At 39.4% G+C, this 16948-nt stretch overlaps 1 protein-coding gene across 14 annotated transcripts in view; it reads left to right on the top strand.

Moving 5' to 3' along the window:
* The window catches only part of htt (huntingtin), a 264314-nt gene that overhangs the window by 201799 nt on the left and 45567 nt on the right, over nucleotides 1-16948 (top strand). For all 14 annotated transcript variants that reach the window (XM_072594050.1, XM_072594086.1, XM_072594068.1 and 11 more), the window contains 11 exons: nucleotides 343-465; nucleotides 1045-1258; nucleotides 2161-2306; nucleotides 5175-5352; nucleotides 6786-6890; nucleotides 9484-9671; nucleotides 11747-11873; nucleotides 12792-12895; nucleotides 13171-13325; nucleotides 14617-14756; nucleotides 15347-15429. In XM_072594050.1, the coding sequence (XP_072450151.1) occupies nucleotides 343-465; nucleotides 1045-1258; nucleotides 2161-2306; nucleotides 5175-5352; nucleotides 6786-6890; nucleotides 9484-9671; nucleotides 11747-11873; nucleotides 12792-12895; nucleotides 13171-13325; nucleotides 14617-14756; nucleotides 15347-15429 (1563 nt within the window). The remainder of the gene's footprint in view (nucleotides 1-342; nucleotides 466-1044; nucleotides 1259-2160; nucleotides 2307-5174; nucleotides 5353-6785; nucleotides 6891-9483; nucleotides 9672-11746; nucleotides 11874-12791; nucleotides 12896-13170; nucleotides 13326-14616; nucleotides 14757-15346; nucleotides 15430-16948) is intronic.

Raw genomic sequence — 16948 nt, forward strand, 5'->3', positions numbered from 1 at the left:
GGGGGAGGAGAGAGAGAGAAGGGGGTTGAGAGGCAAAAAGAAAATCCCTTATGGAAAGACTGCTTGTCCTTGATTTGCCCCATTATTGTTATGAAATGTTTGTTAATTTTCAGCAACCTGAAAGCAGCCAAGAGCAAGATGTAACTGTTAGAATCCTAGGTTAGTTACAACATGAAAGGATACCAATCAACCCACCTTGTCTGCTGAGGCCCTCTTAATTGTGATATTGGAAAGTTGGTGCAATACCTTACTGAGATCAATGAATAAGAATTAAACTCCGATGATTATACTGAAAACCCTTGTTCAGTTAAATATGCTCTTATTGTTTTCTTCTGCAAACAGGACTGGTATGTCTCACTTGTTAAATGGCAGTGCTGCAGCAAGTTAAATACTGCTTTAATGGAGTGCACTGAATTACTTGATAAACTTCCTGAAGATGACCTCCACTCTGTCATGACAGCTAAGGTAATGGCTTGGTCGGTCTGTGCTGAATTAGTGTTCCTAATTCCTTTACCCACCTGGGAAATTGAGCACAGGTGAAACTCTACAACGGTGTAATTGACCAAAAAGCTGAAATGCTTCATGGGAGAGTGACAAAAGGAAGTTAAAGCTGTGAAAGATGGAAGACCTGAAGGGGTCAAAAGAATTTTTTGGAAGAAAACTTCTAGTGCCTGTGGATTGTGCCTTTCTAACACTAACATTTCTTCACTACTATGTGAAAATGTTACACCAATTTTTTGTCAAAATAACAGTGAAATCACTGGCATTTGGTGTCATTAAATAAATTTATGCCTCTCCATTCTTAAACTGTCTGGATTACAGCAGTTTGTTACTGTTGGAAAAGGACTTATTTGAATGCTACTGCATATAAACTTTGTGCAGTGAACACATATTGATAATCTAGTACCTTTATCACCATACCATTTCTGAGAGAGCTGACTGGAAAACTATATGAAGATAGTTGAGAACTAACTTTTGCATTGTGGTACCATTTTTGAACATTTGGTCATGTTTTCAATATGCTGTTTATCTTTCCTTTTTCAGGAGTTCAACCTGAACCTTCTGATGCCCTGCTTGGCATTTGGTTTGCGTGCAATCTCTGCAGATCAGACTAGTGTGCTTTTTGAAACTGCCAGGCAAATCACCTTGGACCAAGTGGCATTCCATGTCCAGCATCTTCCTGGCAGCCATCGGGTGTTCCAAAGGTTGTGTCCATCACCCAATTCCTCTTACTGGAATAAGATTGGTGAGCTTTATGGTAAGAGAACCCTGCTGCAATTGAAGAAATCAGAGTGAAGTTAGGACATGGAAAGGAAAGAGTTGTATGGATGTAGGTTCTTCCTTGATGTTTGTATGTTCATAATTGTTTTCTTGCTAATAACATAATTTTGAAGTGGAGTCATGGTTATGACATAGAAAATCCAGCTGCTAATTGGCACCCCCAAAACAGCCACATGATCATGGCCAGAAAATCTGATGGTCATGTCATTTGGGGGATGTATATTGGCTAGACATGTGGCATAACTGCTGCTTTTATTCTTTTGCATTCATGGAAAGGGCAGCCAAGTTTAATATCTCGTTTGAAAGATAGCATGTTCAGCTGTGTAGCATTCCCTCCGTGCCAAAGCTTCAGCCTCTATCTGGAATGGGCCTTGAATGTTCTGAAACAGAGGCAAGAGTGTGATCAGTGGAGTAGCATCTGAGGCTTACAGAAACAAAGTTAACAGATCATCACGGAAGCCATCATCAAGAAAATATTTGAAAACCTTTCAGAGAAAAAGAGGGAAAATATAGTTGAAACAAATGACTGAGTACCACAAAACCTATTGGAAAGTGGAAATAGGGCTTGGGAAAAGATACAATTCATTTTTCTGTTCTAGATCATCTTTTTGGAGGATCAGTTATGCTGTTCTTAAAACTGAATTTTTAAAGAAAATCTTTATTTGAGAGTTTTGAGGGTCACTGGGCCAGCACTTGTTGGGTATCCTTCATCAGGTAGTAGGTGGTGGTGAGTCACCTTATTGATCAGCTGCAACCTGTCTGCTTAGACTATTTAAAAATGTGTTTTATTTTGGTCTGAGCCAGATTTTTCTTTTTGCTGTTTTTGTTGAAATGGTTGTCATTAAGCCACATACATTTATTAAACCATTTGTTTTACAGGGGATATGCAGTTCTATCATTCTGTTATTAGTCTGTGCAATGCACTGGCTCAGTACCTTCTCTCTCTTCCCAAACTGCTACCATCTCTTCAGATTCCCACTGAAAAAGAGGCTGATATTGCCAGCTTCATGGTCTTGTCCCTTGAGGTAAGGCTTGTAAACTTGCAGCAAAAAAGCAACTTTGGATCTGTTAACCAGCGAATATATTCACCTTGTTTGTAAAGTTTACGTTGGGTTTCAGATAGAATGCCTCAGTTGTGCTGAGGGCAGTGTAGATGGGCTTTCATTTTATTTTGCCATGTGCACACTTTTTTAAATGTAAACATTCTGTGTTGAACCCATTGTCTTTGGGACCACAATATGACAGTTTCATAGTCAATTACACATCTCATATGAATCAAGGTCAGGAATAGACCATTCAGCCCTTTGTGTCTGCTCTGTCATTAAATAAGATTATGGCTAATCTGACTGCAAACTCAAATGTGCATTCTTGGCTATCCCTGATAAATTTTCCCCTCCTTGCTTAAGAAGAATCTCTAACTCCTGCCCTCAAGCTATTCAAAGATTCTGCTCTACTACCATTTCAGAAACAGAATTCTAACAACACTTAACTCTAACAGAAAACATTTCACCTCAACTTTCTTTTAAATGGGTGCCTACTGATTTTTACATTGGTGCACCTAGAGTTCAGAGTCACAATGAGAGAAGCCATCCTCTCCATATCTACACTGACAAGATCCCTCGAGATCTTTGTATCAATCAAGGATTAATACCTCTAGGGCATGGAAATTTGCTGTCTTTGCCTGGTCTGGCCTGCATGTGACTCCAAATCCAAAGCAATAAGATTGACTCTTAACTAGCCTCTGAAATTGCTAAACAAGGTACTATGTTCAAAGGTGATTAGACATGGGCAGCTCAACACCTAGCCCACATGGAAGAATAAAGATTGTTTAAAAAAATCACCTTTTACTCTTCCAAACTCAGCAGACACAAACGTAGCTAGTCCAAACAATCTACTTGTTCCAGGCAATAATTTGGCAAATCTTCTCCAATCTGCTTCCACTGTAGTTCCATCCTTCCTTAAAGGGGATGATCAGGATTGTGCACAATACTCCTGATGCAGTCTTACCAGTGGTATATATTTCTTTGTTCAGTTCCCTTCACAATTAATTATAACATTCGATTAGCTTTCCTCATTACTTGTACCTGCATGTGAACCTTTGTGATCCATGCACCAGGAGAGCCAGATCCATGTACTTCTCAGAGCAGTACAGGCTTTCGCGGTTTGGATAGTATGCTGCTTGCTTATTTTTACTTCAAAAATGGATCATTTTACATAATCCTACATTGCAATTCATTTGTCCGATTTGTCAGCTCACACAAGCACACTTTGCCCAAACTGTCCTAATGCCCTCTTCCAACTTAACTTTGACATTCTTTGTGTCATCATCAAATTTGCAACCATAGTTGTCCCATGTCCAAGTCAGTTATATAAATTTTAAACATTTGAAGTCCAGCCCAACACATAGTACTGTTAAGAAGAGGATTTCAGGATATTGAGTCAAAGACCGATAAGCAATATAGTTAGGATGATGAGTGGCTTGGAGGGAAACTCTCAGGTGGTGATGTTCCCCATGTACCTACTATCATTGTCCTTCTAGGTATTAGAGGTTATGGGTTTGGAAGATGTCTTGGTGAGTTACTGATTCTTGTAGCTGGGGCACACTGCTGCCACTTGGTTCAGTAATGGAGGGAGTGACTTTTGATAAGTGCCTCCAAGTGGGCTGCTTTGCCCTGGAGTTGTTAAACTTATTGAGTGTTGGTGGAGCTGTCCTCAACCAGACAAGTGCAGATTATTTTATAACGCACCTGATTTCTATACGGTGGATGAGCACTAAGGAGTCAGAAGGTGTGCCGTTCTGATCAGAATTGTTAGCCTCGGACCTGATCTTCTAGTTAGATTATTTATGGATGTAGTTAAATTTCTGGTCGTTAGTAATCCCAGGATAGCAAAGATGGGCATTCAGTGATGGCAATACTGTTGAATGTAAAGATTCAATACTTCAATTCTCTCTTGGAGATTTTTACTGCCTATTACTTGTATAGTGCAAATTTTACTTGTTATCATCCAAGCTCTGGATAACGTTCACTCATTGCTATATATGGATTCAGATTGTTTTAGCATATGAGCATACTTGAGTCAACTTCTCAAACTGTGCAGATATTCTCTGTGGGTCTGGTAATGGGTAGGGGTGGGTGTGCGTGACAGGTTAATAGTTTGTTTTATTTTTATGTAAATACCCAACTTACATAGAATGTACAACAGAGAAACAAGCCATTTAGTCCAGTGTGTTTTTTTTGTTTAAATATACTCCACAGGCCTTGCATTAACTTGTACTAATTTATTATACCTTTTATGTAACTGATGTGCCAAGAGGTTTCACAGGAGATATAAGCTATGAGTGAAGTTTAGACAGGACTGGCTTGAGACAACTGTGTAGCTAACTAGGTTGAGTTTTCAATGCATTTTTAGAAACTGAGGTAATCCCAAATAGTTGTAGATTTTCAAAACCTATGATTTGGTAGCTTGGTACAGCCAGTGGTTCAATCTGTAATTTTCTATGTTTGAAATAAATAGAGCAGTGGATGTGAGAACGTTTTGCCAAGTGTTTTACTTGAACCAGAAAATGTCCAAATGCTGGCAAACTAACACAGTAGAAAAGGTTGTAAATATGCAGCAAGAGGTGAAGCTGCAGAACAGTAAAATATTTGAACTTTCGGTCCATCTTGTGTTCCCTTAGAACCGCTAAGTACTTTAACAATGCTAGCAAGTTATGATGAAGCACTCTGGTGGAAAGGTACAGGGTGGAGGCTAGTTTGGAATGTAATCTGGTCAATGCTGATGTTTAACTGAATGTTGTATATTAGTGCAGTACATTCTCTCTTTCTGTGTGCCTGTTGCTACCATGTTCATGTAATTAATTATGGAAATGTGATTTTGTCATTGTCATTCAGGCACTGTGCTGGCAGTTGATGCATGATCAGGTTCCATTAAGTCTGGACTTACAAGCTGCTCTAGATTGTTGCTGCTTAGTTCTGCAGCAACCTGACATTTGGAATCTACTAGCCTCTGTGGCCTATGTAACTCAAGCCTGCTCGGTTATCAACTGCATCCGGTTCATCATCGAAGCAAGTAAGGGTTTGTTTTTATCCATTTGTCAGAGCAATAAATGCAAGCTTGTTGATCAAGCCTGTTCCATACTGTGATGCCTGGAGTATTATGACTACATGCTTTGTCTCACTCTTCCACTTCTAACTCTAACCATGAGTGATATTATGAAAAATTAAGAATTGATCAAAATGGGCCAGTCCAGAAACTCTGAACTGAATACTATCTGCGAGGACACACGAATTCTATGTGATGTGATTTCATTTAGCTTTCTTTTGGAGGCATGAAGAAAGTCAGCACTAATCGGTAGTATAACACAATGCTTCCTAACTCTCTGGGGCTGTGCTCCTTCTGCTTGAGTTAAGCATTTGTTGTGGTGCTGGTGTGATATTTATCAGTTTCAAGCTGATAATAAATCAATTTAGCTCATTATGTCTGTTGCAGCTCCCCATAAACCAATCCCTGTCACCCTTTTAAGTTTATTTCTTTCAAGTGTTTATTTAATGTTCTTTTGAAATCATCATCTTATTAAGTTTCACCATTGTCGAAGGCAGGAAGTTCTAACTCTCTGCCTCTAGTTATGCGAGTTCAGATGCTCCATGGATCTCTTGCCCAGATACGTGGATCTCTATCCCATAGTCTTTGTATCATCACTTATTGTGTTTTTTTTTAACCTTACCTGACTCATTCGAATTGTCAGAATCTTGTACCACTCTATCGCATCTCCCCTCCGTCTCATATGCTGCTTTATCTTGTGGCTCCATTGCATTAGATTGCCACATCAGTGCTAATTGAAGGTCAGGCTGGTGCTGAGATTCATTGGGAATCAGATTGAAAATGTCCAGAAATATTTTCTAAAAGCAGCATGGACCCAACGCATGGATTTGTTTCATTACTGTTTGTTTCAAGAGTTTTCGTGCATCACCAACCCAATCAGTTGGCTTCACACTGATAGATTAGACAGTTATTATTGGTGAAACTTCACTTTGAGTCAAATATTGTCAAAATGTCGCTGTCTATCTGTAGAGACTTTTTTTCCTCTATTTACTGAGCGACAGCTCTGGTAATAAGGTGTTTCTATTGGTGATAGTTCTGTTGTTTTTGGATTGTGACATTTTTTCAGAAATGAGGATAAAGGAGAGCTCCCCAGATTGTGTCAGTATTTGCATAGCATGTGTAATACTATTCTTTAAATGAGCATTCTCCCAACCACCACCATCTTTCTTATCAGTATAATTTTGGTTCATTTCAGTGTTGCTGTAATGGTGTTAATATCCAGTTTTTGCAAGTAATTATTTATCCTATTCATTTTGACAGTTTAAAAGAAACTTCATTCCTTGGAATGAACAGTCTCAATCCTCAAAGATTTGTTTAAAAGCCCTGAGTTTATTGATTTCTACCTCTTTGATGCTGTCTAACATGTTGTGCTTGTGATTCATACTATCTGTTTATTTCAGTGGCAGTTGAGCCAGGAGAGCAGCTACTTTTGCATGAGGAGAGGAGAAAGTCACATTCTGATGAAAGTACAGTTATGGATGAAGAGAGTGAGGATATGTTTGAGCGTAAGTAGATTTGACTTCACATTGTTCCCTAAGAAACTCCAATTATCTTAGCAGTATGCAGACATTTGAATACAGAAGTTAAAATTTAGATTCTGTAGTTTTTGGAGGTGTTAACTCCTCCTCCTCCTGCACCAGATCTGTAGTGGTTTACAGCAGAATAGAGGCCATTCAGCCTATTGTATTGTTCAATCCTTCTCTCCAGTTATCCAAAACTAAATTTGCTGTTCTGTTTTCTGCCCATGTTCTTGTCTGTTGCTTCAGACATTTAGTGAGCTTTTAGTTAAACAACATTAAGATTTCTTTTTCAAACACGCACTTGAGCAAATCATTCCATGCTCCAACATCCTTCATATAATAGAATTTCTCTGAAACCCTTTCCTTACTCACAATGATGGTTGTAAATTAGTGACTCTGTATCACTAACTTCTCAGTCAGTCTTTCTCTATTAATAAACCCCTTCCTAATTTTAAAATTATCTTGAGTCTCTCCATTTTGATTGCAGTAGAGTTGGGTTCAGCATCTTGTCTTGTCTTAACTATGGCATTACATGCTGACATCATCCTGATGAATCAGTGCCATTCTATAATGAGGTTTCCAAACTTGTGCATATTGCTGCAACTGAGGTGTAACAAAATATAACTATCATTAGACAATTGTTGCAATTGGCGAACAGATAGATGAAATTCAGTGCAATGATCTCAACCCTAAACTTATTTAAAAGGAATCTGAATGTGCATCTCCAAAGCTACAAGATGAGGTACTGGAAAATGGAATTCAATTGGACAGCTAGTTTATTCAGTTTAGGTCTGATGGGCTGACTACTCTGTTTTATGCCATAATATATTTTTTTGGATTTGTAGAAATGTGAAACAATTTACTTTGGTAGGAAGAACACTGAGACAATATAAAATAAAGTAAAATCCTACAAGGGTATAGGAGCAGAAAGACCTAGTTGTAAATGTGTATAAATCAATTTTTCATATTCCATCGTGGGATGTGATGTTGTCCGTCCCTAGTTGCTCTTGAGAAAGTGGCAGTGAGCTGCCACCTAAACTGCTGCAGCCCATGTACTTTGGTGGACCCACATGCTTTTAGGGAAGGAATTTCTGGATTTGACCCAGCAACAGTGATGGGTAAGTGGACTGGGGGGGGGAGACTTGCAGATGGTGGTGTTTCCCTGTATCTGCTGCCCTTGTCCTTCCAGATGGAAATGGTCATGGGTTTGGAAGATGTTGTCTGAGGATCTTTGGTGAATTCCTGCAATACATCTTGTAGATAATACATGCACACAGTAGTAGTATGTGGTGGAGGGAGTGGATGTTTGTGGATGTGCCAATCAAGAGGGCTGCTTTGTCTTAGATGGTATCAAGCTTCTTGTGTTGTTGGAGCTGCACTCATCCAGGCAAGTGGAGTATTCCATCACTGGAACCTGACTTATGTCTTGTAGATGGCTTTGGGGATTCAGGGGATGAGAAATAGTATTCTGGATTAGTGGTGCAGGAAGAGCACAGCAGTTCAGGCAGCATCCAATAGCTTCGAACTGCTGTGTTCTTCCAGCACCACTAATCCAGAATCTGATTTCCAGCATCTGCAGTCATTGTTTTTACCTCTGAGTAATAGTATTCCTAGTCTCTGACCTGCTTTTGTAACATCATATTTGTGATGGGTCCAGTTGAGTTTTTGGTCAATGGCAACCCCAAAGATAGTGTGGGATTCAGTGATGGTAATACCATTGAATGTCAAGGGGTGGTGGTTTGATCGGCTCTTATTGGTGATGGTCATTGTCTGACACTTGTGTGGCGTGAGTGTTACTTGCTGCTTGTCAGCTCAAACCTGGATATTGTCCAGATCTTGCTGCATTTGGACAGTGAAGGTGGCAGAGCAGGTTGAGAGTGGTTAATTTTTTTTTAATTAGTAGGGGCAGAACGAGAAGAGGAAGGAGGTTTTGTTGAACTTGTGTAAGAATCTAGTTTGTTCCCAGCTGGTAAAGAAAATATTGCTTTAATACCTCATCCAAGAGGTGACATTTTTGATATCGTAGCAACACCTCATAGTTATCTTAATTTGGATATGTTATGGTATGTTTCTGGATTAACTGGGACTTGAACCCAGAGGCAGGAAAACTGCCATTGTCACAAAATTCTTGGCACCATGCTTCATGCAATGTGATTAAGTTATGGAGCAAAGTTTGAACCCATTCACTTCTAAGGAACAAATTAACTCCTGATTGAGGTGGCAGCATTCTTTTGGTGGACACATGACTTTAAGATAATGCTTCGGGGCAAAGACAAAGTACAAATTTTTCAGATTTGGGTAAAGACAAAATCTCTCTTTTCGAAGAAAAGACCAAGTTCTGTTTTAAAGCTCACAGGGCAGTAGCCTACACACCAATCCAAATGAAAATGTTAAATGCACAGTAGACAATTTACATCATTTTGAGATGTTCCTGAAAGATCTTAACTAGGTAAATGTGGAAGTTTATCTTTCTCCTTGTTTTTCCTTCTTTATTGACTGTAACACTTACATTCGTGTTGTTTCATTTTAGTTATCGTTGAGACTGTGCTGTTTTACCCTTTGTTTCCTTCTATTTTAGGACCCAAGTGCATTACGAAGGCCTGTGATGTGATGACTGAAATGGTGGAGTGTCTCCAGACAGTACTGTGCTTCGGGCATTCCAACAACGTACGAATCCCAGCATTCCTGAATCCGACTCTTAGGAATATTGGTATTAGCTTAGCCAGATTGCCTCTGGTCAACGGCTATACCCGTACCCCTCCATTGGTAAGTATAAGTGATGTTATATTCCTTTTTGAAGCTTGCTTCTGGAGTCTGACATTTGACTAGAAAGTTGTTGAAATATTAAAATACCGATAGATGTTAATTGTATCTACTTGCTGGAGATCTAGAACATGTGACACAACCTCCGGTTAAGAGGATAATCATTTAGGTCTGAAGTGAGGAGAAAATTGTGAATGTTTGAATTGGAGATGCTGGTGTTGGACTGGGGTGTACCAAGTTAAAAATCATGCAACACCCAGGCTATAGTCCAACAGGGTTACTTGGAAGCACTAGCTTTTGGAGTGTGGCTCCTTCAGGTAGTAAACTTGTTGGACTATAACCTGGTGTTGTGTGATTTTTAACTTTGAATTTTTGAAACACGCTATCTAGCATATGCATCTTTGTTGAGAATATTCAGGGTTGAGATCTCGGAGTATGTGTATTGGTGAGCAGATGAGAAGGTGAACTGATGAGCTCATTAAATGGTATAGCAGAATGAATGGACTGCATGATCTGTTGCCCCTCCTATTTTTTAATGTCCTGTGTTCATAATTTGCAAACTAACAGTGCATCACTTAAGAAATTGTGTAATCTGCTCCAGTTGGCCATATATAAATTTGATATCAGTCTACTGGGCTGTATTTCCTCAGTGGTGGAAAAGGAATTGGACTGTTGGGAATCTGAAATTAAAGCAGAGGTTGTTAAAGTGGATAACAACCATTCATATTTAAAAAGAGAAGGTTGAGTTAATTTATATGTGGAACCTTCAGAATGGTGCATGAGGCGAAAGTGAGTACTGCAGATGCTGGCGATTAGAGTCAGTGTGATGCTGGAAAAGCATAGCGGGGCAGGAGAATCGATGTTTCGAGCAAAAGCCCTTCATCAGGAATGAGGCCCCGTTCCTGATAAAGGGCTTTTGCCCGAAACATCGATTCTCCTGCCCCTCGGATGCTGCCTGACCTGCTGTGCTTTTCCAGTGCCACATTCTTGATCAGAGCATTAGTCCACTTCTAGTAATTTCTGTTAGTCTTTACCATTTCTTTACTACTTAAATTCAGCAAATATTTTAAATTCAGTCATTGTTTTAGTTTTTAAATTTTCAAGTCTTGTGATACAAGCCAGTGGAAAACCCCTCTCTAACTCTGAGCATATACCAGAGTAGATTCACGTCAGTTTAACCTTAAACCAAGTAAAAACATCCTAATAACATTTTTTCACTCTGTTCCCATTCCTCTTCAATCCTTACCTTCATTGACATACCGAGTCTAATCATGAATGTTCACTTTATTTCTTCAACCACTAACTTTTGGAATTACATTCTACATTCTCACTATGATCTGTCAAGAACTCTTTCCATCCACCCCCCCCACACACGCTGCTATAATGCACTATGAGGTCTCTGGAATTACTGCCACAGGGGCCACAGTTTAAAAATCAAGGCCTTCCATTTAAGACTGAAGTGAGGAGGTTTTTTGTTCCTCTGATTGTAAGTCCAGCTTGTATCAATTACCATTTTTAAAATTTTAAATACTGCTATAAGTTAGACTCCTAATCTGCATTATTCTAATAGAAAAAGACCAAATTTTTTCAAAACTTGTTTGATTTTTGTGTTTCCTTATTCTTGAGACTCCTGACTCTAACTTTGTCTCACCCGTTCTCCAGTTCCTTCTAAAGCATTCAGACCTGATGCTAACTGATTTCCAATTCCTGTTTACCTTTTATTTCTGACAGTTTTGGTGTTCTGCAATGTGGTCTTTTTTTGAAAAAAATCTGGTCATTGCTCCTTAATTTTCATTTCATTAAGAAATTGCTCTTGTTAAATTGTCCAGTTATGTTGAATTTTTATTCTGCCTCAGTTTAAACTTTTGTGGCTGCTGGGTAATGTAACAAGGAACAAAAGTTATATTTTACTAATGACTTGTGAAACTGTCAAGAACATTGTTTCCTACATGTTGTGCTTTTGGATATTGCTTAATGTAAGTCAAGGCTTGTAGATAAAATATGAACTTGCATGTCACAGACTTCATTGTATGGGAAGAATGTTCCCTTCTCATTAACTCTTTACTGAATTTACTCAGGTGTGGAAGTTGGGATGGTCACCACAAACTGGGGGTGAATTTGGTACAACTCTTCCTGAAATTCCAGTTGAGTTTCTTCAGGAGAAAGAAGTCTTCAAAGAGTTCATCTACAGGATAAACGTTCTTGGTAGGTGGCAAATATTCCTGTGAAAATGCACTTTGGTATGGATTTTGCTGACTATCATTTATAGAGTGAGCGAGGACATGAGCGGCACAGTAGCTCGTTGGTTAGCACTGCTGCCTCACAGTGCCAGAGACCTGGGTTCAATTCCACCTCAGGCAACTGTCTGTGTGGAGTTTGCACATTCTCCCAGTGTCTGCGTGGGTTTACTCCAGGTGCTCCGGTTTCCTCCCACAGTCCAAAAATGTGCAGGTTAGGTGAACTGGCCGTGATAAATTGCCCGTAGAGTTAGGTGAAGGGGTAAATGTAGGGGAATGGGTCTGGGTGGGTTGTTCTTCGGAGGGTCATTGTGGACTTGTTGGGCCGAAGGGCCTGTTTCCACACTGTAAGTAATCTAATCTAATGATAGACTGGTCTTGATAGTGACAATATTGAAAGGATTTTTCTTCCCCCTGTGGAGGAGTCTAGAACAAGGGTCCACAGTTTCAAAATCATGGCCTCACATTTAATACTCAAGAGAAAAGTTTTATTTTCTTTTAGATGCTTGTAAATCTGTGGAATTCTACATCACAGAAAGAAAGGAAGCATTGAGTAGCAGAAGCAGGGTTACAGATTTCTGATTGACAAGGGAGGTTCGGGTTATGGGGACCAGAGTGAAAACTAGTTAATGACATAATCAAATCAGCCATGATTTTATTAAATGGAGCAGGCTTGATGGCCCAGTGCCCTACTTCTAACTCTTCTGTTCCTTTTTTTTACAAAAGTTAATTAGAAGTTGCTTTCATGCAGCAATATTGTGCTGTGGTTTTTATGTTCTTGGCTTCTATTGGCCATGCTCCAAACTTTGTAAGCATTCATTAAGATATAATGTACACTGCCTTGAAATGAAGTCAGAAGTATTGTTTGTGATTCCTTCTGTTTCAGGGTGGACAAGCCGCACTCAGTTTGAGGAAACTTGGGCAACTCTTCTTGGTGTGCTTGTGACTCAACCACTAGCAATGGACCAGGAGGAGGAAGTTCCACAAGAGGTACGACCAAATGGCCGTGGTGGTTAGAGACATATTCTAACGGAGCTGTTGAAGACTATGGAAAGAGTTGTGAGGATTGATGGAGCAAAGATCTAGCATGAGAGGCCAATATCTAGCTGTTATAGCCAGACCATTTAAGATTGACTTTTGTTCCAGCAAGCTTTGCACACTTGACATGTTCACATTTTTGCTCATACCTTCATAATTTGGGTGCATGTTTTTGCTGTTATGTCTCTCTTGTTGTAACAGTACCCTCTCTATATATTTTTATTAAGGAGGACACGGAGAGGACCCAGATTAATATACTTGCAGTGCAAGCAATAACCTCCTTAGTGCTAAGTGCTATGTCAATTCCAGTGGCAGGGAATCCAGCCACCAGCTGTCTTGAGCATCAGCCTCGTAATAAAGCTCTGAAGGCTCTGGACACAAGGTCAGTTATGTCAAGTCATAGAGTCATACGGCATGGAAACAGACCTTTCGATCCAACTCATCCACATCTATCAGATGCCCCAATCTTCCCTAGTCTCATTTGCTAGCATTTGACTCAAATCCCTCTAAAATCCCTCCTATTCATATATACCCATCCAGATTCCTTTTTAAATGTTGTAATTGTACCTACCTGTACCACTTCCTTTGGCAGCACATTCCATAAATATGCCATCCTCTGCATGAAAAAGTTGCCCCTTAGGCCTTTCTTTTTTAAATCTTTCCCCTCTTTCTTTAAACCTGTGCTGTCTAGTTTTGTGCCCCCCCCACCCTAACCCTAAGAAAAAGACCTTGGCCATTCACTCTACCTATGCCCCTAGTGATTCTATAAACCTCAAAACGTCACCCCCATCTCCGACGCTCCAGGAAAACTGCTTCAGCCTAAACAGCCTCTCCCTATAACTCCAATCCTCCAGTCCTGGTAAATCTGTTCAGTACCCTCAAGTTTAGCAACATCTTTCCTATAGAAGAGTAACCAGAGTTAAATACTGTATTTAAAAAGTGGCTTCACCAGTGTCCTCCATAATTGCAACATGACATCACAACCCCTATACTCAATGTTCAGACCACTGAAGGCAAGCGTGCCAAACATTGCCTTCACACTCTACCTACCTGCGATTGCACTTTCATGGAACTATGCAGCTGCACTCCTAGGTCACTTTGTTCAGCGACACTACCATCAACTGTATATGTTCTACCCTGTTTTGCCTTTCCAAAGTGCAACTCATTTAGCTAATTTAAACTTCATTTGCCACTTGGCCCATTTCTCCATCTGATCAAGGTTCCATTCCACTGAGATTATCATCTTCACTGTTCACTACACCACCTATTTTAGTGTTATCTGCAAACTTAGTAACCATACCTCTATATTCACACCCATATTATGTATATAAATTACAAAAAGCAGTGGAAGCAACACTGACCCTTATGGCACACCACTGGTATAGATATATCTTGATATATTCAGCTACAAGTAAAAATTGACCTGCCAGTTTTTTTGTAAGATTCTGTCTTAGCAACAACTTGCATTTGTACAGTGCCTTTAACACAGCAAAACTTTCCAGGGTGCTTCACAGGATCATTTATCAAAAACAAGTAGCAAGGTCATAAATGAGCAAACAAGTTTTTTGGCTTTAAATAGTTCAACACATTCTCCTTGCCTGAAGTTTTGAACTTTGATGGAATTTCTAACATTATACTTGGAAGACCTGACAGTTTGACAATCCTGTTCACAGGTTTGGGAGAAAATTAAGTGTCATTCGAGGAATAGTGGAGCAGGAAATCCAAGCAATGGTATCCAAAAGGGACAACATAGCAACACACTACCCTTATCAAGCGTGGGATCCTGTTCCATCCCTCTCCCATTCAACATCTGGTATCAATACTTGTAATATTCAACCTGCTTGTTCATCAATGTTCTTGTGCTGAATCTCTGTTGAATTTCGGAGCTTGTCTCTAATATTTTTGGATCTGGAATAGTGAATCAGCCATTGTAATGTTGAATAGCAAAGCAGCCTCAATGGCCTTACTCTGTTCTGTGTTTTAAGGTATTCCTTACGTGATGTTTTCGTTCAGAGTGTTTATAGGATGTAGGCAGTTACTGAGGGAATTGGCAGGGGGATGGGGCTCGGGAAAGAATCATCCACCGTGTATATATTCTGTGTAGTGGCCAAGAGCATGCAGTTAGATTTTTCTTTAATGCATGGAGAGAGTTGCAAGTGAGAACCTGAGGGAAATCCACAGCTGAATGACATTTTAATGTGAAGTTTTTAAGTGTTGTGTGGAACCCTACAGCGATGCATTTTTTAAAAGTTTTTCCCAACTTTATGCAAAGTCAGTAAAGAGGGTTAACGTGATCAAACTCTGCTTAATCCTTCAATGATAATTAATTGCAGCAATACATTATTAATTGAATCTGTTTTAACCAATTTACTGTGTTTTTTCCCCCAACTTTATTAAATCCAGGTGTCCTGATAAGCCATGAAAAGCTTTTACTGCAGATAAACACAGAACGGGAAATGGGGAACATGGATTATAAACTGGGGCAGGTATAGTGAAAGTGCATTTGATGTTCAGTGTCTAAAGGTTATTTTGTGCTGTAGAATTTCACAGCTGAGCACTACTTCATTCCTGCTCTCATCTGCATATATGCATTCTCACAGATTAGAGGAAGGAGGTAATATTACAAGTGTTACGTTTTAGCTGACATTATCACCAGACAAGTCAGATCCTAAACAGAAACCTGGCTTGACAGATCATATTTGTTCAGATTTAGTTTTAACAAAGTGGTGTTTCACTGAAACGCAAGCAAGTAGTATTGCAGATCTTGCTTTAGTAAGAAGTTTATTGAGAAAGGAAATGATGACAAATATAGAATAAACCAAGCTATCTACTTGTAATGCAGATTCAAAGATTTTTAACACACAGTAATACACTACTCCCAATAATTCCAAAATAGTCCTTTACAAATTGAAAAGAAAAACAATACCTTTCATATAGTATCGTAAATGCATCCTGGTTCAGTTCCAAAACACTACTCGTGCAGTACTTGCATCAGACCCTCTTTATCAACACTTTGGTGGGTTTAATTCACATGTGACTTCAAATTTTAGACTATAACTGCAGATATGATAATAAGAAATAGAAACAGCAGTAGGCTATTGGGCTCCTTGAGCCTGCTGTACCATTCAGTAGGATTATGGCTGATCCAGCATTCCTCTTGTCCACTTTTCTGCCTTTTCCCCATAATCCTTGATTTCCCTAACTGATCAAAAATTGATCTTTCTTGGTCTTAAAAATGCATAAGGACTCTGCCTTCACAGTTGTCTGTGGCAAGGAATTCCAAAGAGACACAACTCTCTGAAGAAATTCCTCCTCATCTCCACTTTAAATTGGTGCCCCTTTATTCTGAGACTATACCCTCTGGTCCTAGGATCTCCCATGAGTGAAAAAACATCCTCTTAGCATTTACTCTGTTAAGTTCTTTAAGAATCCTATATATCTCAGTGAGATCACCAATCTTTCTAAATCCAGTGAGTAGAGTCCCAAGCTGTTTAATTTTTGGTCATAACACAATTCCTCCATATCAGGCATCATCCCAGTGAACTTCTCTGAAGTGACTCCAATGAAATGCCTTTTGTCAAATGAACAGACCTAAATTGCTCTCAGTACTCCAGATGTGGTCTCACCAGCACCTTTAAGATGCAGTAAGATTTCTCTATTCTTCTAATCCAAACCCCTTGAAATCAGGGCAAACATTCCATTGGCATTCCTCATTACCTGTGGCACCTGTATACTAGCTTTCTGTATTTCATGCACAAGTCCCTTTGTATTGCAGCTTTCTGCAGATTTAAATAATATTCTGTTCATTTGGTCTCCCTTCCAAATTGAACAGCTTCACTTTTTCCCCATGATGATATTACATTTGCCCATGTTTTGTCCACTTACTTATCAATGTCTCTGTAAACTATTTGTATCCCCCTCATGACTTCCCTTTCTACATTTTTTTTGATGATCAGTTCTTCCAGGAACTGTCATACATCTGCACTCAGCTTTTAGTAACCTCTT

The sequence above is a fragment of the Chiloscyllium punctatum genome, chromosome 2, assembly GCF_047496795.1.
Source record: "Chiloscyllium punctatum isolate Juve2018m chromosome 2, sChiPun1.3, whole genome shotgun sequence".
Lineage (NCBI taxonomy): Eukaryota > Metazoa > Chordata > Chondrichthyes > Orectolobiformes > Hemiscylliidae > Chiloscyllium > Chiloscyllium punctatum.